This window comes from Cotesia glomerata, unplaced genomic scaffold (genome assembly GCF_020080835.1).
Source record: "Cotesia glomerata isolate CgM1 unplaced genomic scaffold, MPM_Cglom_v2.3 scaffold_15, whole genome shotgun sequence".
Lineage (NCBI taxonomy): Eukaryota > Metazoa > Arthropoda > Insecta > Hymenoptera > Braconidae > Cotesia > Cotesia glomerata.
Window position 1 is genome coordinate 173,999 of NW_025401886.1, and position 22,279 is coordinate 196,277.

Genomic DNA, 22,279 nt, shown 5'->3' on the forward strand with positions numbered 1-22,279 from the left:
GATAAATATAATAATAACTATTGTTTTTTTTAATCGGGAAATATTTTTTTCAACAATTCATTAGTCAATAAATTATAATTCATTTTCAACTCAACTTTTAACATATTTTCTATACCTCTAATATTTTCACTATAATTCTACAAATTCGAATTCATTATTAAGGATTTGAGTTTTTTATTAGAGAGGAAAATTTTAATTTCAAGTTTACGGCAAAATTGTTTGTTATCAAGGAAAATTATTATGAGATATTTTTTTTTTTTTTTAATTACATTTTTAGCAATTTCTTTTCCAGAACTTTTTTTATACAATTAATAATTTCACCGTAATTTTAAAATCAAGATTTTCATAATCATCAAAAATTTGAATCATTAATTACGATTATTATTTTGAATTTATGGAAGAAATATAAATTTATTTATGCTATTTTTATCTGTAAAATGAAAAAAAATGAATAAGTTTTGACACCTTATGAGGTGACTAAATAGAATTTTACGAACAGTGTCTTAGATAGCTTAACTGGTAGAGCGTCGAGCGTGCAACTAAACAATCCGGGTTCGAGTCCCGGTCTGAACTGTCAGAAGTATTATTTTTTATTTTATTGTTTTTGACAGTAGCGTGAATTTTCCGTGATTTGAAAGTACAGTGTCGATCATAACGTCGTAGATTCACTTGCGTACATTCATCTTTTCTGCACTCACAGTCGGTACATCAACTGTCGTAGAACAGACATTTATTACTCACTTCTCTACTACTAGGAGGTGCATAACTAATATTTGCATCGTGAAATCACCGTATATATTTGATAAATTTATAGTAGACGTCGTTCACAACGGTATCCGATGCTGACTGACAAATCGCTCAATAAAAAACGAATCTTATACGGTGAAACGACCGTGAATCAACCGTGCTTTCACCGTGTCGCCAAAATCGCCAGGGTTGGATTACAAGATAGGTCAATTTTACGTGATACCCTGATAGCCACGCTTTGATTAAAAGTAGTTGGATTTCAGCAGTTACAGTTAACTTGACATCAAGTTTGCCGTAAATTTTTACAGTACAACAGTTGTAAATAAATTGACTAAAATCTACAGCCCTAATTTGAATACAACCCTCGTGGTTTTTGAAATACCGTAAATTTTCGGTATTAATGCGTTTACCATAAATTTACCGTTATATACTGCAATTTTGCCGCGTTTATACTGATATAATTAAAGATATAATGCTTTCTGCCGTAAGATCGACGGTTGTGTTTATTACTCGGTGAGTGTTATTAGGTGACTGAGTAAATAGTTGCGGATCGTGTCTCTGATAGCTCAACTGGTAGAGCCTTCGGCGCGTAACTAAATGATCCGGGTTCGAATCTCGGTCTGGACTAAAAAAAATGATAATAATAATAATAATAATAATAATAATAATAATAATAATAATAATAATAATAATCATAATAGTAGATAAATTAATTTATCAACCTCTTAAAAATTATTCGTGATAATTTATAATATTATAAAAAAAAATTTTAAGCAATTAAAAAATAGTAGTAAAGCAGCATATTTTTGGTATTTTGCCGGTAATAGAAAGTAGGGATCTTCTTTTCCGGTTTTTTACTGCAATAGTGCCGCAGACATACAGTAAATATACGGTACATTTACGGTTTAAATTCTGTTAATGTACCGTAATTTTTCTATTGTTTTGCCGTAAATATTCTGAATTTATTCCGTTATTTTTTCGTAATATTTCAACAAAAAAACTGGCTAAAATAACTGAAGTATTACGGTAAAAATACAGCATTCATATTGTATAAATAACGAATCTTTACGGCATTTTCAAAACCGCGAGGGAAGTTAACACCGAACTTTTGGTTAAATTGTACTACAATTTTACTACAACTTAAATAAAATACTTGTACTGCAGTCTTGACGTCAAATTGCAGTGTAACTTGTAGACAACTTAAGTAAAAACGTTTGGTTTGCAACTTTTTTCATCAACCCGCACGGAAAAAGTATATATTCTGGAATATATTCTGAAATATATTCCAGAATATATCCGAGATTATATTCTGAATATATTCCGAATATAACCCGTTTTGCCCAAGGAATATATTCCGGAATATATGGGCATGCACTCACTTGTATTCCGTTTTACTCAAAATTTTTTTCTGGTCTATAGTCTGGTCTGTCGTCAGATCTATGGTCTGATCCATCGTATATATACTGAATATATTCAGGTATATATACTTTTGAAATATATTCCTTGGGCAAAACAGGCTATATCTGGAATATATTTAAAATATATTCTCGGATATATTCTAGAATATATTTCAGAATATATACTAGAATATATACTTTTTCCGTGGGGGAAGTTGGCTACAAATTTCGGCAGTAGATTGAATAAACCCTAGCGGTTTTGTAAATGCCGAAAAAATGTCGCAATTATACAGTATTAATGCGGTATTTTTTCAGCATTTTTTCGGTTGTTTTGGTCAGATTTTTCTATCGAAAAATTACGAAACATTTACCGTAAAAATGCGATACATTTACGGTAAAAATTTAGAATATTTACGCTGAAAATGCGGCATATTTACGGTAATAAGGCGGTAAAATGATTGTATTCAAACCATATTTAAAAAATAGTGTAAAATTAAATAACGCTCGGACTGGGATTCGAATCCAGAACCTCCTGGGGACATGTCGGCTACTCTACCATTTGAGCTACCCGGTCTATACCATACTGTTTTTTTGCTTATTCTATATACATTAAGCCACACCGTCCATCTTACGATAAGCATATTTAAAATTAAATAATAAAATTATATATGTGAAACAATATAACTTTTCGATTTTAGAAAATTTGCAATTTTCTAAGTGAAAAATTAAACATTGAAATTAAAATTAGAATATATTTACTTAACATATGTATTATTTTATATTAATTACTGCTAAATACCTAATTAAAAAATAATATTCTACATATTTTTTATTCAAAAACAGTATTTGTTTTTGCAAAGTAGCGATGGAGAATAAAAAGCAAAATTTGAAATTTTTCATTTTATTCATTTCTAACATAGAAGTGAACTAAATATAAAACTAAATCTTTAATAATTGTCCATTATGTCAGAAAATATTCGGCAAAATTACTGTATTATTACGTTAATTATTTGGGTAAAATTTGGGCATTAATGCGGTAATTGTATAGTATATTTTTGGTAACTGTACAGCATAAGTGCAGTATATATACTGGATAACTACAGTATAAAAACTGGCCAAAATAATTATAGTTTAACCGCATTATTATCGAATTATAACGGTAAATATACGGCATGAGCATAAATGCCGAAAAATTACGGTATTTTTACGGCATTCTCAAAACCGCAAGGGAAAGTTTGAGTTAAGATGGCTATTAGGGTATTTACGTAAAATATTGTAACATTCCTATGACTTGTAAATGACGTCATATTATAGTCATGTGTTCACTGGGAAACGCTTGAAATTGCACTTCAGAGTTGCAAATAATGCATTAAATTTCTTAATGCATTAACATTTTCATTGGTCATTAAATTTAATTTATTAATGAAAAATATTTTTATTAAGGATTAAATCTAGTTTTTAAATGGAAATAATTTTCGTTGACCATTAAATTTAATTTTTTAATGAAAAATATTTTCATTAATCATTAATTTTAATTTTCTAATTATAAATATTTTCATTACCCATTAAAAGTTCTTTTTTAATGATGAATTTTTCCATTGATCATTCGATTTAATTTTAATCAAAGTATTGTCATTCATAATTGAATGTAATAATGTGTTTGGACTCCCTGCCCCGAGCGCATCACCATTTTTTTTACTCGAAACAATTTTATTTAAGAATAAGGAAAATTCGGATTAAGATGTACTGATTATTAAAACGATGTAATATAAAAAGATAACTTTTTATATCCAATTAGTTAATATTAATTTTGAATGAAATTATTTTTCAAAAAAACATCTGACAGCAAATCGACTCTAGCCCTAGAGCGTTCGAATTTTGTTTACTTGCTCTATTTTTTCTTTATTATTCACATATTCTAAAATATGAGCTCTACTGATGTTGTGCCGATCGAGATCTTTGATTTGAGTATATACATGCATTTTTTATGTATGTCCTATATATCTACTTGATATATGTACTTATATATCATATACAGAGTGTCCCAGAAGTAACGGACGCCGTTGTAGTATCTGATAAACAAAGTAATTCTGAGACGAAAAGTCCTTAGCCATTTTTTAATCAGACGCATAGGTAATTAATTATTAATTAAAATAACGTCCTTTTATGCGTTAGAGAGAGAGAGCACTAGTGTCAAGTCAAGTGCATTCCAACGAAGACGCTTGCACGTGTGAATGTGTAAGTAAGTATGTGTGACTACGTTAGCTATAAAAACTAGTTAGTCATACAGTTAGTTGTGCCTTTGTTTGGCACATACTTTACTGGACACTGGCACTTTCTCTTTAACGAATAAAGAGACGTTATTTTTAATTAATAATTAAATATCTATGCGGTTAATTGAAAAATGGCTAAGGACTTTTCGTCTCAGAATTATTCTTTTCATCAGATGCTACAATGGCGTCCGTGACTTTTGGGACACCCTGTATATCAAATATATCAATAATGCATGTGGGTACTCTAATGAAAGGTCTCGGTGAGTATAATTTTAGGATGAACTTAGGGAACGTTCAAGTATTACGTAACATTTTAACCTGGGGGGAGGGGATCGATCAAACGTTATTGTGTATTATGTTCACTAAAGGGGGGTATAAATATACTGTTACGTAACATTATATCTGAATTTTATTAATATTTATAGAATTGAGATTTGAAAATTAAATTTCGCGCTTTTACTATGAAAGTAGTTGGTATAGTCCAACGCCATCATGTGGAAAGCGCGGCAGTTACACATCTTTACTCCAAATTACTCAATTCTGCGACATACTGTACTCAACTCAAAAAATTGAATAACTTTAAAGAAAAAACTTTACTCAATTCTTTCACTACTCGATACTAACTTTACTCAACGTTAACTTTACTCAGTACTAATTGTATTCAACGAAATCTTTACTTTATAGTATTTTATAAGTGATGGCGCGCTTTTAAAAATCTCTAGTCAATATTTTTTTTATGTAATAATACTTTATTCGTCAAAAACAAAACTGTACTCAAAATTTCTCAGCTCTGTGCAATTTGTACTCCAATAAAATAATTTAATTATTTTACATTGTCGGAAGATGTTAGCTTATGACGGGTATATGTTTTATTGGTTCTTTTTAAGTAGAGTATTCAAATATTTCTATATTTATTGTTGTTGTTTTTAAATCTTGATAATTATGGTAATAAAAAACTTACAAAAAAATATTATTTGGGCATTACTTCATTGCATCATAATAAAAAAATTATTTATTCTACATATTTCTAAATACGTTAATAATGTTACGTAACAAGTTTTGATAAGAGGGGTGTAGGTTCCAAATTGTTACTATGAGTTACGGTGGGGTAGGGGGGGGGGGGGGAAAAAATTGCAAAAAAAAAACGTTACGTAATATTTGAACGCTCCTTTATATTTTTGAAAATGTCAATAATAAAGAAATGTGCTTGTTTCTTCCTAAGTAGAGATGCGAGCGTCCCGTCATTGACATTTTTTTTTGGTCATCGGACGGTCACAGGACCGTCACATGAGTATTGTTAAATGACGGACCAAGCAAGCGAAAATGCTGCCATCTAGTGAATTTCTAAGAACTTAAAGCAAAATAACAGTTTGTTATTGCGAGTGAATGTTGGAGTAATATAAGTATAGTAAATAATTTTTTTATAAATATTTAATTATAAATTTTGTGTCATAACTCATTTTAAGCAATGGTTTAAATAATTAAAATTAATACGAATATTCTCTAAAAGATAAAAAATATTATTTAATTAAAAAAAATATATCGTTATTAACTTTAAATATGAAGCTATATGAAATTTTAAAGATAAATATGTAATAGTAACTATTAAATAAAGAAACTTTTGTGATAATAATAATATGATTTATGTTATTTCATATTTATTGAAATTGCATCATTTTATGGTTGAAAGTTATTTTAAATTAAAAGTCAATTTTAAAATGGTACATAAAAAAATTATTTTTATTCGACTTTAAAATGATTACATATACAAGCTAAAACTGAAATATCTTGATAAACTTCGGTAATACGATGATCGATTTATTTTATAGTTTTTATTTGAGAATAGATTATAATTAAAATTTTTGTCACAAACGCCTATATAGATGCAAATGACCAAATTCATGACGTTTTTTAATGTGACCGTAAAATTTGCATCAATTTTCAAAAAATGCTTTATTAAAAAATTTTGTCAAAAAACATCTATACAGATGCAAATGACGAAATTTGTGACCGTTTGAAACGTGACGGTCATTCCAGCATCACAGAAATTTTTTGAAATTATGTGACGGTCACAGGACGGTCTTATGACCGTGTCCTGACCAACAATAAAAATGACGGTCATTCCGCATCTCTATTTTTAACTATTGACATTTTTCAAGATATAACCTCATCCTGATGTTATACTTATCGAGACCTTTCATTTGAGTACCCACATACATTTTTATATATTTTTCATAGATACATATATATATAATATATAAATAAAAAAATAAAAAAGCCTTTTATTTCTTCCAGAAATTGCTAGTTTACAGTTGCATAGTTTTAATAGTATCAAAAAAGATATTTTATTCAATGGATATTTAATGGATATTAAATATCCATTAAATTGAAATCAAAAAGTTATAAGAAGAAAACCAAGCCCTGGTATGATACCGACTGCAAAATTGCAAAAAATAATCTTAAGCTACTTTTTAAGCAATTTAAAAATAATAACTTCCAGAGCAATGTCAAAAAACAGTTCCTCGATGCGAAAAAGAGCTACAAAGCTCTCGTCAAATTAAAAAAGGCTCAGTTTACAAACGGAACATTAGACAGTCTAGCCAATTTAAAAAACCCAGCCGAATTCTGGAGAACTGTAAGATGCTTCAAAAATAAATCCACTCCGAATAACAACCCAATCGACATAAACATCTGGGAAAATTTCTACGCTGAACACACCGTGCCGAAAGATCAAGATCAGTACACCTTCTTTGGAACATTTGATCCACCACTTGATACGAAGTTTACAATGGAGGAGCTAAATGTAGCTATTAAATGTAGCAAACCAAATAAATCCCCAGGTCCCGACTGCATCAAGAATGAATACTACAAATCGCTGCCTTAAAATTGGAAATTATATATACTTTGCATGTTTAACAAAGTACTGGAGACCGAAATGATCCCGGATGACTGGTTCACGTCCACGATTACCTTACTACATAAAAAAGGATGCAAATTAGACCCCGCGAATTATCGTGGGATAGCCTTAATAAACCACTGCTCCAAATTATTTACACCCATGCTCAACAGAAGGCTAGAAATTTGGGCCGAGTCCAACAAAGTCATACCGGAAACCCAAGCGGGTTTTCAGAAAAACAATAGCTGCATGGACAATCTCTTTAATCTATCAACAGCCATTCAATCTCGCCTGCAACAAAACAAAGCTAAACTATACGCTCTGTTCGTAGATTTTAAAAGGGCCTTTGACTCCATAAACCACAAGCTGCTCTGGATCAAATTGTACAACCTCGGTCTTAGTGCTAAAGTCATCCGGATACTCAAGAACATATACGACTCGGCATCGTTCTGCGTCAAGAGCAATAATAAACTCACCCGTGGTTTCAGTTCAGCAGGAAGAGTACTCCAAGGTGAAATTTTGAGTCCACTATTATTTGTATTATATATCGCAGACCTTGAAACCATATACAGAGAGAACAGCTGTGAAGGCATAAATATAAATGGCACTTCCGACATACTAGTATTATTATACGCAGACGACTTAGTTATATTAGGCAGCTCAGAAAATGACCTGAGAAGGAAGCTAGACCTCTTGCACAATTATTGCCAAACGAACAAACTTACAGTAAACACACAAAAAACTAAAATCATTTGTTGTCGCAAGGCTGGCAGGATCTCGAGCAAACTAACTTTCAATTTCAACCACGAGCCTATTGAAATAGCTGAAAAATACGAGTATCTTGGTCTAACGGTCTCACCATAAGCGCTATCAAGAAGGCCAAATCAGTGCTGAGCATGGTCTCGTCCATTATTTATGCTTCTAGGATTGACTCTGTGGAGAGCATCTTCAAACTTTTTGATAGCATTGTTGCTGCGACACTACTATATGCCTCACCCATATGGGCGCTATCCTATCTGGAGCTGATCGAAGAAATACAATGCGACTTTATTAAGCAAGTATTTGGCTTATCCAGAACAACGGCAAACGCCCTACTTAGAATAGAGTTCAACAGAACACACTTAGCATATATGGTGGTTAAAAACACTTGAAAATACGTAGTTAGAATTCTAATGATGAAAGACTCAAGACTACCAAGAATATGCTTGTACAGGCTAGCTGATCTTGCTAAAACTGACACCAGCACAGCGAAAACAAACGGGTTTAAGAATTTTCTATCGATCATCGAAAGTATCTCGCCTGAAATAGCCCAGAGCCTTGCAAGACTAAACCTTTACACCTGGTGCTCAAGAGAAGAAGAGTTCTTGAACATGTACAAAAACTCATTACTTCAGCAGGATCTCAGACTCGCAAATAACTCTTACTATCTCCAAACCTACTATACACCAACGGACCCAAATTTCAGCTACCTGCGAAGAAGAACAAATCTCCAGACACTAAGAGTTTTCGCTCAGCTCAGATTGGCTAGCTGTTACTACTGTACAATAAACGTAAACAACTGCAAGTACAACTTTGAATATCCACAAAACTGCCCGCTGTGCAATCTTGGTGAAAAGGACAGCATTGAACATCTACTCCTAAGTTGCCCACAGCTCAAAAACCTTCGGCAGCATTACATCACCACCAACTTCGGACCAGCGCCTACAATCCATGACATCTTAAACCCCCATGACTCATACATAAAACCAGTATACCATTTTATACAAAACGCCTGTACCCTAAGAGCATTTATTCTTTTTGAATGACCCATTAATGTATTGATATATCTATTTATCTTTAATTATAATGTTTGACTTTCTCTTTGTCTTTTTTTTATAACCTATGTACCTGAAATTATATAAAAAATGTATGTATATGTGATTATCCCCTTGCAATGGGAATGTATTCCTAGAAGCAAATAAATTCTAATTCTAAATAGTATCAAAAAAGATATTTTATTCAATGGATATTTAATGGATATTAATTATTTTTTTATATAAGGAATTTGATTAAGCTGATTTTTTTTTTTTTTTCTAGTTTTGGTAGGGTAGAGGTTCCAAATACTGAACACTTTTCATAAAAACAACTGAAAGACATTTCATGAAAATTTATTATTTAAGCTAATGAATTGTTACAAACATTTAGAATATTTTTAAAATATTAAGTTTTTAATTTGTAATGCTTTTTTTACTGTAGTATTTAATAATTAACTTAAAATTATAATAAAAGAAGTTACAGCCGATTGCTCCTTATATTGAACACTTAACACTTAATATTGACCAGTCATGTTCCAAATATTGAACAGTAGTATCACATTTATGCGACTTACAAGTTATAATTATTTTTTATTTAGAATAGCATTTTTTTTTAATTCTTTGAATTTTTATCTTTAAATTATAAATAATCTTAACAAAAATTAACACGTTAGTCACTATCTGAATCAATCACAGGTCTTTGGCAACGTTTTTTTGGTAACGCACCTCGTTTCTTGTTAGGTGCAGTGAAATTTTCTAATTCCTTTCTAGTTTTTGGTTTTGCATTTTCCTTTTGTTTTTTACGTTGTTCTTCTTCCCTTTGTTCACGCTTTTTCAATCTTTCATCTTCTAAAATCTTATTTTTTAATAACCGCTCTTCTTTTTTTTCTCTCTCAATACGAGCTTTCTCTTTTTCAACCTTCTTAATATCACGTTCGGCTTGCCGTTGTAATTTTATTTCCTTTTCCCTAATTCCGAGTTCTAATTTTTTCCTTTCAAATTCTTCAAACTTGTGTGATGATATGGCGTAGACTTGATCTGTTTTATTAGATTTGTTTTTTGATTTATTATCAATTTTAGGATAATGTAAATGTTTATCCCATTTATCACTCACATCAACTTGTAAACTTTTACTTAACAAATTATTATTGTTTGTTTCGTCATAAGACCATGTATCAACTGACATTAATATTTTCGGTATTATTATGAGAAGTATTGTTTTTTGATAAGTTACTATCATCAATACTCATATCAAAATCGGTGACTAACGCCATACTGTCATTGCTATTGTTATAATTATGACGATTAATTATTGGTTCTAATCCAGTAGATGATTCGATCAACGAACTGCTAATAATCATATTGTCCTCCAAGTTGCTGTCATTAATTGACGAACTAGGGATTATAGAGTACTGATCTAATAAATCTTGTTCGTCAATCACATTCAGTGAACCATCTAAAAAGAAAAATAAAATAAATTATTATTATTATTATACAGTAAATTTTAATAGGCAATTAATAAAATAAAATTTACCAAATTGGATTTCATAGTCATCCTGTGGCGACACAACTGAATTTTCTAACGACGTCTGGTTAATTTCTTCGATTATAGATTGATCTTCTATTGGATTTGAAATTATTAAATCCTTGAAATTTTTCCAAATGCTGTATAATAAAATTTCAGTAGACGGAGTTGTACTAGACTCATATGTAGCAATGAATTTTTTGACCAGTTCTTGAGGCATTTGAGCTTCAATCATCATTAACATTTTTTCATTTAAATTCTCTAAAGAATGATCTTGGACACTTGATAATAAATTACTTTCACATGTTTGTGACATTTCTTCACGGATAACTCGGTGTCTAGTTGACATGCATTTCGAGTAGTCAACCCGGTCAGGATTAAATGGACAAAGTCCGCATGCTTCAAATGCTTTCTTAACAATTTCCGGTTTCACTGCTTTGCCGTATGCTTTTTTAAACATGGATGTGGAATTGACTTTAGTAATAGATGTGGTTGATGTTTGAGAATGATCTGCTACCACTTTTTTCCACTCAACTTAAGAGGATAAAATATGCCAATATCACATGGCTGTAAAATATGCGTTGAATTTGGTACGAGACAATATAGAATAATTTGTTTATCTACGCAGAAACGATGAAGATCCATGTTAATGTGTAATTTATGCCCATCGCATAATATCAAAACTGGAAACTTTGTTCCTCTTTCAATAAGGCGAGGGTATAATACATTAGCAATGTACTCATAAAAATTAGCACTATTAATCCAACCAGTATCACTTCGTCCTATTGCAAATCCCTTAGGAAGGGAGTTAGCAATATCTAGAGGCATTTTTTTATAAGCATAAATTATCATCGGGTCAAAAGAGTTTCCATCTGCAGAAAAAGAACAAAGGACGCTGATAGACTGTTTTTCTATTCCTGTAGCGATTCTGTACAAATTTTTTTCTCCTTTTGGGCCTAAAACTTTCCCAGTCTTTGGACACAGAGACATACCAAGTTCATCTAAATTAATAATACGCTCCGGAGACTTGAAAAATTCTTGTAGTCCAAGATCGATTTCAATATGATTTTGTAAACCAGTGAACCATTCTCTAATTCCTTCTTCTGTCACACAAGCCCTAGCTTTTGATAAAACTTCACTGTTTCTTAAACTTATTTCGGCATGCCTATTTAAAAATAATTCCATCCATTTGCATCCAGGACGATCATCAATAAAAGGGTTATCACGTTTCATTTCCTTTAAAACTTTTTGAACAGCATTCTTAACATCCTCACGACACATAGGGAAACCCAATTTAGCTTTATTTAAGATCAAATTTTTTATTTTATCCTCTTCGTCTGTTGTCAAAATCGTTGAGCGACCTAGCTTACAGTGAACAGCATGATTGTGTTTTACTTTACTAGATAAAGTAGCCTTTGGTATATTATATGTCTGACTAGCTTTGTTCATACTTAATTCTGAATTTCTTATACTATTCACAGCATTTTCTAAATCCTCAGGAGTATATTGGCATCTCTGGCGGTTTTGAACCGACTTCTTTTTTTTAGCTAGAGCTTTTGGTGTCATTTTAACACACAGTTATCTAATCAAGTTATCTGAAATAAAAATAAAAAAATAAATACTTGTTTTAACTTAAAAAAAAAATTCTGTATTATTTTAATTTATTATTAATTATTTCGTTAATTCTTTAAAACTCAAACCGTAAATTTTGAAGTTAACTCGTCATTATCAGCAAATAATACCCTGTTCATTCAATGGTGCTTTGATTTTAATAAATGTTCTAATTACTGAACAACTGACATTTTAGTGGTGCACTCGATAATTCACAACACCAATTATTGAACAGAATAATATTTAAAGTAGAACGACAATAATAATAAAAATAATCATTGACAACTAATCTTTATTATTTTAGTTTCATGATTAATACTAACTTATTTATTATAAAGTTATTAAACTTATAAAATTTCACTGTGAAAGTACTTACCAAACACAACAAGGTTAAGTTTCTAATGGCCGGTTTCCATGGTTTGCCGACAGGTGTACACAAACATTTTTTTTTTTTAAGTTTTATTGCTCAATATGTTTGCGCATGCAAACTTTTATATTTACAAAATAACTATTTAATAATAATTGTAGATTTAATATGAAATACGACTTCAAATTATTTTAAAAATTAAGTTTCTATGCAGTTCGTTCAATAAATGGAGCCTGTTCAGTATTTGGTACCTCTACCCTATTTATAGTTATATATATTTTTAATAAAATTTTTGTTTAAAATTATTCTGTAAGAACCCCTCTGCAGGTAAATGCCTCCTCCGAATTGAGCCAGTTTTCTCTGGATTGTGCTGCTTGTGTCCAATTTGGACCTGCTATGCGTTTAATTTCGCCCTCCCATCCAATGGAAGGTCTACCTTTCTTTCTTTTACCCACTGGCCTCCTCCATTCTGTCACTTTTTTAGTCCACCTTTGGTCTTATAGACGTGCTATGTGTCCGGCCCATGTCCATTTTAATGCAAGAGCTTGCGTTAAACCTATATTTTATTTATTCGCGTGCTATATTTTATTTATTCTTTTTATGTTTAGCATACTCCGCTCCATTCCTCGCTGGCACGCTATGATTTTATTTTTTATATTTTTGTTGAACTTCCATGTTTGGCAAGCGCAGGTCAGGCATTGTATGAGGCAAGAATTCATGACCTTTGTCTTCAGTTTGATGGGCATGTTGCTCTTGAATATTTCTTTAAGGCTCCAATACTTATTCCACGTTAGTTGGGTTCTGCGTTCGATCTCTTGGTAGTTGCTTAGCCTGTCGAAGCTTATTTGCTTGCCTAGATAAATGTATTTATCGGTTTATTTGAGAGGTTCATTGTCGGCGTATATTTGTATTTGTACCCTGGTGTTGTTAGACATTACCATAGTTGTGGATAGGTTCATCTCCAGCCCTGAAAGCTTGCTAGCTTTGTTTAATGATTCTACCATGTATTGTAGCTCTTTTTCTTTCTCTGAGACCAACATCAAGTCATTGGCAAAACGTAGGTGGCTTAGATATTTATTTTTTATCATTATTCCGCATCCATTCCAGTCCAGTTTATTTAATATTGACTCTAATGTGGCTATAAATAGTATAGGTGAGAGCGGGTCTCCCTGTCTTACGCCTCTCTTTATAGGGAACCAGAGGCCGGCTATTTCTAGTTTGACTCTGCTTCTGCTCTTCCTATATAGACTTTTCATTACTCTTAAGTATTTGTTTTCCACATTTTGTGTTGTTAGAGTTTCCCAGATATAGTTGTGTGATACTGAATTGAATGATTTTTTGTAATCTATGAATGCCAAGTAAAGTGGTCTGTTTTTCTCTTGATATTTTTCGATGAGGAGTTCTAGTGTGTGGATATGGTCGATGGTAGAGAATCCTTTTCTGAATCCTGCCTGTTCAACGGGTTGTCTTGTTTCTAATCTAGAGCTGATTTTTTTGGTCAGGATTGTAGAGAATAACTTGTATGCACTCGATAGCAGACTTATAGGTCTGTAGTTCCAAATATCATTTGCGTCGCCTTTGTTGTATATCAGAATTATGTTAGATTCAGACCACTGGGTGGGTGTCTCCAGATTCAAGAATAGAGTTGAATAAGTTGGTAAAGTGTGTAGTTAATATTGGGGCAGCTATCTTTAGGGTCTCGTTTGCTAGGTTGTCCAAGCCTGGGCTTTTGTCTGATTTAAATTTGTTTAGTGCCTCGATGACGTCCATTTCTTCGATTTGGGGTCTTGTTGGTATGTTACCTTTGCTGCTGTTAGTATGGTTCTCGTGACTGGTGTCATCTGGCTCTTTTGTGCTGTATAGATCACGGTAGAACTCTGTCGCTATGTTGATGATATCTCCGCGGTTGTTTTTGGTTAAATCGCCTCGCTTTAGCATTTCGATCCAAGTTTTATTTGGTTTCAGCTTTTTGAATGCCTTTTTTATGCTACCAGTTTGACTTAGGTGTTTTTCAATAATTTTATATCTGTAGTTAGCGTAATCTTTTTTTATGCATTTGTTGCCAAGCTTGTAAAGTGCCGAGATTTCGTTTCTTATTGCTTTATTTTTTTGGACTTTTTTTTAGGTCTTGTCTTTTTTTATGAAGTTTTAATGTGTGCTTTGAAAATACTTTGTGGACTTTCTTTGGGTTTTGTGCTATTTGGACGTTTTGTAAGCTTGGGGTGATGATTCTGATAAGTTGTCGTAGTACTTCTGGATTGGGATAGTACTCTCCGCTAACAGATGGTCTTTTGATAAGTGAGAATTAAGGTTTTCTTTGAAATGTGTGATTTCTTCTTCGCTTGATATTTTATTTTGTTGACCAATTTTAAATTTTATTCTGCTTTTTTTGAAGTGTGTGTCATATGATATTGTAGCTCTTACTAGCCTGTGATCTGAAGGGTAGTTGATGTTCAGTACTTCTATGTTTTTAAACAAATGAGGTCGATTTGACAGCACAAAATCGATTTCATTTTTGTTGGCTCCATCCGGTGATCGCCAGGTCCATTTATTTTTTGGTTTTTTTTTTTTTTGAAAAAAGTGTTCAAAATGGATAATTTGTTCCTCGTAGACTTGAATGATGGATAAGCTGGTATTCTCAAATTTCAAGTTCAATATGGCTATTCTTTCCGAAAGGCCGAGGTAGCTTTCTATATTGTTTTTAAGGTGGTATTTAACTATAAAACCTATGCCATGTCTTCCAGGTATATGCCCTGTATAGCAGAAAATGAAGTTTTCATGCTCTTCAATTTTGTTACCAATGCGTCTTGCTTCAGCTAGTCCTAAAATGTCATATTTAATTTCTATGAGCACTTCATTTAGTTTTAACAGGCGATCGTATGATGAAAGTGTTTTGACATTGTATGTCATAATGTATAGCCTTTTTGTGAGGTTTTTTCATTTATTAGAGGGTTGTTTGGAGGGTTTTAGTCTTGATCTTCCACGGTGACTAGCCGGCTTGGAAGATGGGTTTGGTGTTCTGATAGTGGTTGTTGTTTGTTGATGTTACGAGAGGGGGAAGGTAATTACTATATGTTAACGTTGTTATTTTGTTGCAGGTCTGGTGAGTTGTTTGTGTTTCTGTAAATCAGGTAATTCAGCATGCCCGGTTTTATAATACCTTCTGATAGGCTTGAAGTTCTTCTTGGTTGTGTTTGTGATTTATTTTTCTCGTAGGCCTGTGTGTTTGTTTCGACTCCTTTTGTAGTTTTGTTTTCAGGGGAAGTTGAAAGCATTCTTTTGTTGTTTACAGTTGTTTTGTTTCTTTCACTTATGACGAGCTTGTCGTATTTTATTTTTACAAGGTTTCTCTTTTCCCTTTCAATTTTTGCTTGTTCTTGAAGTTTTTTCCTCTTCTCTAGGATATTTTTTGGGAAATCCTCTGTTATGTAGTAACCGGTATTATTTAGTGCACTTTTATTTTTAAACAAGTTGATTTTAGTGCCGAGTGTACAAAAGGTGACAATTATAGGTCGGGGTCTTTCCCCTTTCTTGCCTATTCTCTTAGCTTCTTGAATATCGTTGCTGTCTAGTTCCTGAGAGAAGTATTCTTTGATAAAGTTCACTATGAGGTTTTCTAGGTTAGCATATGAAGCTTCGGTTTCTTTTATTCTGAAAAAGCTGGTGTTGTTTTTTCTTGTTTGTTTTTCTAAAAAATAGAGTCTTCTTTCTTGATTTTCGCATTTCTCCTTAAATGTTCGTATTTTTCATTGAATAATTTAAATTTATTTTCTAATATGCAGTTTATATTTTTCGTAACTTTTTCTGTCACTTTCTCTCCACTTTTTTCTATTGCGGTTTTCTGATCGTCTATGTCACTTCGAATTTTTCAAAGTTCTTCCATTTCTTATAATTTCCGGGTTAGTTTTTTAAATTGTTTGACAGTATTGTAGTGATTGTTATTGTGATTACTGGTGTCCTTTTATTATCTCCATTCTAACTTACTAGGATAGCTAGCGCTTTGACAAAACCGGTCGTAGATCAAGGCTGGTTGGGTCTTGTGTTAGTAATACGGGAAGCTTTCCTCAGATATCGCTAGTGACTTTGTACAGTTCTCATTCACTTTTTAGTGCAAGTCATTTTGATATTAACAAAGTAGGGTTATTTAGATCACTTTTTTTTTTTTTTTTTTTTTTTGAACAGTTACCGGGATTATGTAAACGCGATTTACTTCAGTTTTGTTTAATCTTTCACTTCGAATGCATAAAGCATGAAGGGTACGTTTGTATATGCATGTGGCAAGCCCGATTTGAAGCCAACTCTTTGTAACAGGGTAATTTACCCTGTGACGGTAAAACCACACCCGTACGATAAGTAGTCGACGCAGCACTGGCGCGTCTCGGTCTTCGGGACCCGACTAGCATTAAGTGGGGGAAATTTTGGGTTTCTTGGTCAGTTGAGTAGTTGCAGAAAATTAGAAGTAGTGCAGTGTCCTCTGAAGCAACATCACCAGCAAAAGTATCTAAAAAGAAGGAAACCGATTCGGTACCAGAGTTTTCTTCAAGTATATAACTTATTAAGGTATTGAGACTTTTGCCTCTTTGTTGAGCCTTGGGGTGCGTACCCGGCTCATTAATAGTACTACTTCTCATTTATTAATTTAATTTTTGGTTATTCAATTGTTTATAATAATTTTGCTTAATAATACTTATTTATTTAATTAATTTGGTTCGTTAGCAGTTTGAACATTCTTCTTGGGGATTTTATACCCGAGAGATGTTCTAGACCTCTTGGGTTTAAAAGTCGTGAGTAATTGATTTGTTAATTTGGCCAATTGATAATTGTTAACATCTTAGATTGGTTTAAATAAATTTATTTTATTAATTAAATTCTGAACATCGAGAAGGTTCCAATCGACACGACATAGTATTCGGTACCCGAGGTCCAAAACGTGCTACGCAGTTATGAACAACGGCGTCTATTTTGAGCGCGCAAATTCCTTTGTGAATTTTACTATGCAACAATTTACAAAATTAACAACTGGACTATTATTATGAATTATAACAATTGAATTATCATTTAATTATTATTTTTTTATTGTTTTATATTATTGTTTATTTGAAAAGTATTTTATTTACTGAAAATTTAATTATTGAGAAATTGCGACGCAATTAGAAATTTGAAACACCCGTGGATAAATTTTCGGAAGTTATTTTTCATCGAGATAAATTATTGTTAATTAACTATCTAGTCGACAATAACAATAATAATAATTTGCTAATCGAAAATTCCACGCGGTTAATTTTTCCCTTGAAAATTGAAACTTGGGTTATTTTTATGTAAATTAATCAGTAGTTGTAATTTCATCATTCATAAAAATTCCTTAGAATTTAATTAATTACGTGGCTATTAATTCTGGGAATTTACAATTAGCCAAATTTAATTGATGAAAATTTTTTATAATAACATTTTTTTATAATTAATAATAAGGAATTCCGATAAAAATTCTTTGTCAAACTATTTATCAGTGTGGATTACGTCCGAGAAAATTTAGTTAATTTTATAAAGAATATTCTGAGAATTTATTCAATGTACTGAGTTTTAAACTCGTAGAATTTTGGAAATAAAAAAGAAGCGTCGGTTTTAAGCCGGAATTTTAAGAAGTAAATTATGAATTGTAAGAATAATTTATGGTCTTTTTTTATTGCGAGCTAATGACTGAATAATTTTGGAAAAATTTAACGTTGTAAATTTTGGAGGTTAATTTTTTTTAAATCCAGAAATAAAAAGTAAAGTAGAGTCAGTGTGTGTGTGAAGACGCGTGGGTTATGTGTGTGAAGATCGTGCGGGTTGTGAGAGGCATTTCTAGAGCGTGTGTGCCAAGTGGACAACGCGACGTAGTTAAAAGCTGTTGTATAGACGCCAAGTGGGGTACAACGGTAGTAAGTTAGAAGCCGTGGTATAGACGCCAAGTGGGGTACCATGGTAGTAAGATAGAAACTGCAGTATAGACGCTCAAGGAAGGGTACTGCAGGATTAAGTTTAGATTTAGGCAGGTGTGGGAGACCGTTTGTTCTGAAAAAGCCCAACTAGTTGTAACCAGGTTGTGGGAGACCATCCGTTAAAACATCGCAGCTAGTCATTGTATCGTTGTTTGGAAAAAGGGTCGTTTGTAAATATCGTTTATATCGCAGTCAATTCTCCGCGTCGCTAGGTAATAAGTTGTTAGTTTATAAGTGAGCTGAATTGTCAGCAAATTTGTTAAAGTTGATTTGTTATTAATAAAAGTCCGGATATTGTTAAATAAAAGTTTATTCATTCCAGATCACCTTCCTCCACTCTCTCTCCTTGTAGATTATAAGCTCAGCTCTGGTTTCCGGTTCCAGGAACCGTGTTGAAAAATCCTGGTGGCGCCCTTGTTAATTTAGAATCATTTTGTTTATTGGATTGTTCTTTTTTTAAATTAATTAGGGGCCAATGAGCGGTAAGTAAAACTACCCGTTACATCTTATCACTGATTACACGATTTTCACTCAGTTTTGATTGTTATCCACAATGTATGATATAAATCACTTGATTATTTCCTCACTTTTGACTTTCCACTAATTAAATGTACTTTATTTTCAATTTAAGATCATTTTTTATACGGAGCCGAAGTGAACGTTGGCACTGTTACGCCCTCTCCCCCAACAAAGATATACATATATATAACATATATAAATATATGAAAAATTGATGTGGGTACTCAAATGACAAGTCTTGATAAGTGTAACATCGAAGTGAGCTTATATCCTTAAAAATGTCAATAATTCACAAGATACAAGGTAGTTTCTTAATTATGTTAAATTGCACTGTATTTTCTTTACTATTGACGTTTTTAAAGATATAAGCTCATCCCGATGTTACACTCATCAAAAGCTTTCATTTGAGTACTCACATGTATTTTTATATATTTTTCATATGTACATAAGGTAAAAGTTTTTTATTTAATTAATTTATGAGATAAATTAATTGGTTATTTCATCGTATGATTAATTATAAATTCATTTGGAATTTGTGCGAGCCGTTGACGGACTGAATTTAATTTTTTTCTTTAATTATTAATTAATTTTAGAAAAATTAATTGTTTATTCCATTGCATTATTAATTATAAATTAATTTGGGAATTTGCGAGCCATTGACGGACCGACTTTGAGCTTTTATTGAATTATTAATTAGTTTGAGACAAATTAATTGTTTATTTCATCGTATAAGTAATTATTAGTTAATTTGAGATAAATTAATTATTTAGAGTATTGTATTATGAAGTATAATTGCTCTTGAGCATTTGCGATCCACCAACGGATAGAATTGAGTTTTATTATTAATTAATTTGAGCAAAATTAATTGTTTATTTCATCGTATAAGTAATTATAAATTAATTCGGGATTAATATTAATTATAAATTAATTTGGGAATTTTCGAGCCGTTGACGGACCGAATTTAATTCTTTATTTAATTATTAATTAATTTGAGCAAAACTAATTGTTTATTACCTTGTATTATTAATTATAAGTTAAATTGGGAATTTTGCGCGCCATTGACGGACCGAATTTAATTTTTGGTTATGATTAATTAATTTGAAGATCGATTAATTGCTTACGTCATCGTAGTATTAATTATAAGTCATTTAAATTATTATCTGCGAGCCACCGACGTATCAATTTTATTTTTGTTTCTTTTAGTTATTATTGTTCCTTCATTCGGCGAAGAATTAACTGTTATTATAGTAATTTTTGGAAAATTATTAATAATTCTTGGCGACTGTTAAAATAAATTGTTGACTGGACATTCGGCGATTACTGTTTTTTTGTTTTTCTTTTTCCCAAGCTTACTTAGATTTAAGCATTTTACGTTTCGCCGTTCATTTAAATTTTAAATCTCTTCGTCATCGACCCGCCGCCCGACGACAAACTACAACGACTTCGAATCGTGGAACGGTAAGTTCCTGACGCCCAACTACTTTCGAAACCCAGGTAAGCTATTTTAGGTGGTGCTCTCCGGCCCTGTCGACGCCAGTGCCGATGAAAAGACCATTATAACATATTATAACCAAAATTTTTACATCGAGTAGATCTGCTACTACGTAGCAGATTACTCAATGTCGGTTATACTTCTGTCTCTCACTCTCGCTTCCAGTCTCAACTAAACTCAAGGCACCAGATAATTTTAACACAAGAAAAATTACCAAAACTCAATAAATGTAGCTCAAAACGAAAAATACTCTAAAACTCAATAAAATCTATAACCTGAGACTGGTAGCTAAAGCGGAAAGACAGGTAAACCACGGTGTAGCCCAGTATGCTGGTTTATGGAGAGAGGGAGGGATTCGGATGCAGATAAAAATTAATGTGATTATTAAGACGCTCAGATATTCAATTGATCTTTGATTTATTAACAAAAACTATCTAACAAAAATCATAAACTTGACTCGACACAAAATCATAAATATTACAAAATATAACTGAATAATTTACTGATAGAATAATAATTAACTATGTAACGGGTAGTTTTATGCCTGTTCATTGGCCCCTTAATTAATTTAATAAAATATAACAATACCTAGCAAAAATGATTCTAAATTAACAAGGGCGCTACCAGGATTTTGTATCTCGGTTCCTGGAACCGGAAACCAGAGCTGAGCTCATAATCTACAGGGAGAGAGAGTGGAGGAAGGTGATCTGAAAGAAATAAATTTTTATTTAACAATATATCGATATTTATTAACCATATAAAATAACAGATGGTGATCATTCACGCACTCACACTACAATTAACAACTTAAGACTACAGCCTAACTAACGGCTGACCAGGACCTCTTAAAACTAACAGCCTAACTAACGGCTGACCAGGACCTCTTAAAACTAACAGACTAACTAACGGCTGACCAGGACCTCTTAAAACTAACAGCCTAACTAACGGCTGACCAGGACCTCTTAAAACTAACAGCCTAACTAACGGCTGACCAGGACCTCTTAAAATTAACAGCCTAACTAACGGCTGACCAGAACTTCTTAGATAACAGCGAAGCACTCCGCAAAGAGACTAATCGTATGCGAAGGAACGCTGTTAACACTCACACACACATAACCCACGCGTCTTCACACACACTGACTCTACTTTACTTTTTACTTCCGAACTTATAAAATTGAACTCCAAAACTTACAACTTCCACTATTAATAAAACAGAACTTTCAATAACTTCGGATCAAAACGACGCCTAAGCTTCTTCCAAAATTAACACGAGTTTAATACTCAACATTGAATAAATTTTTAAGAACATTCGACGTAAAACTTTACTCCAATTTCAACTCGTAATTTTATTTCTTAAATCTTTAATAAATTCTTGAGAATACTTTTTATAAAATTCTAACTAATTTTCTGGGACTTAATCCACGCCGTTAAATATTTTTATAAATAATTCCAATAAAATAATAATTTTAGTCCTCAATAGTTCAATATATAAAATGACCGCGTGGAATTTTTCGATTAATAAATAATTAATAAAATAATTTATCTCAACGTAACATAAATTCACGAAATTTATCCACGGGTATCCAATCTTAATTGCGTCGAAGTTCAGTAGCCAATTTTCAATAAATTATATTAAATAAATAATACTTTCTTGTAATAAATAATATTAAATAATAAT

General features: G+C 32.0%; 3 protein-coding genes across 3 annotated transcripts in view; all 3 read right to left on the minus strand.

The window, feature by feature from the left end:
- Positions 1–22,279, minus strand: part of LOC123273866 (Golgi-associated plant pathogenesis-related protein 1-like) — a 298,986-nt gene that overhangs the window by 7,579 nt on the left and 269,128 nt on the right. The window lies entirely within an intron of this gene.
- Positions 9,530–10,862, minus strand: LOC123273875. Its single transcript, XM_044741354.1, has 2 exons — positions 10,641–10,862; positions 9,530–10,562 (listed from the first exon to the last, which is right to left on the minus strand). Exons 1-2 carry the CDS (start codon positions 10,849–10,851, stop codon positions 10,282–10,284), a joined length of 492 nt encoding a protein of 163 aa, XP_044597289.1. The 5' UTR covers positions 10,852–10,862; the 3' UTR covers positions 9,530–10,281.
- LOC123273870 lies at positions 10,986–12,472 on the minus strand. The gene has a single exon (XM_044741347.1). It carries the CDS (start codon positions 12,195–12,197, stop codon positions 11,145–11,147), a length of 1,053 nt encoding a protein of 350 aa, XP_044597282.1. The 5' UTR covers positions 12,198–12,472; the 3' UTR covers positions 10,986–11,144.

What these genes read in the sequence shown, in the direction of transcription:
- LOC123273875 (XM_044741354.1), bottom strand. Translation starts at nt 10,851, where the DNA reads ATGCCTCAAGAACTGGTCAAAAAATTCATTGCTACATATGAGTCTAGT. An exon ending in TGACTATGAAATCCAATTTG is followed by an intron (nt 10,563 to 10,640) that starts GTAAATTTTATT and finishes TTTTCTTTTTAG; the next exon opens with ATGGTTCACTGAATGTGATT.
- LOC123273870 (XM_044741347.1), bottom strand. Translation starts at nt 12,197, where the DNA reads ATGACACCAAAAGCTCTAGCTAAAAAAAAGAAGTCGGTTCAAAACCGC.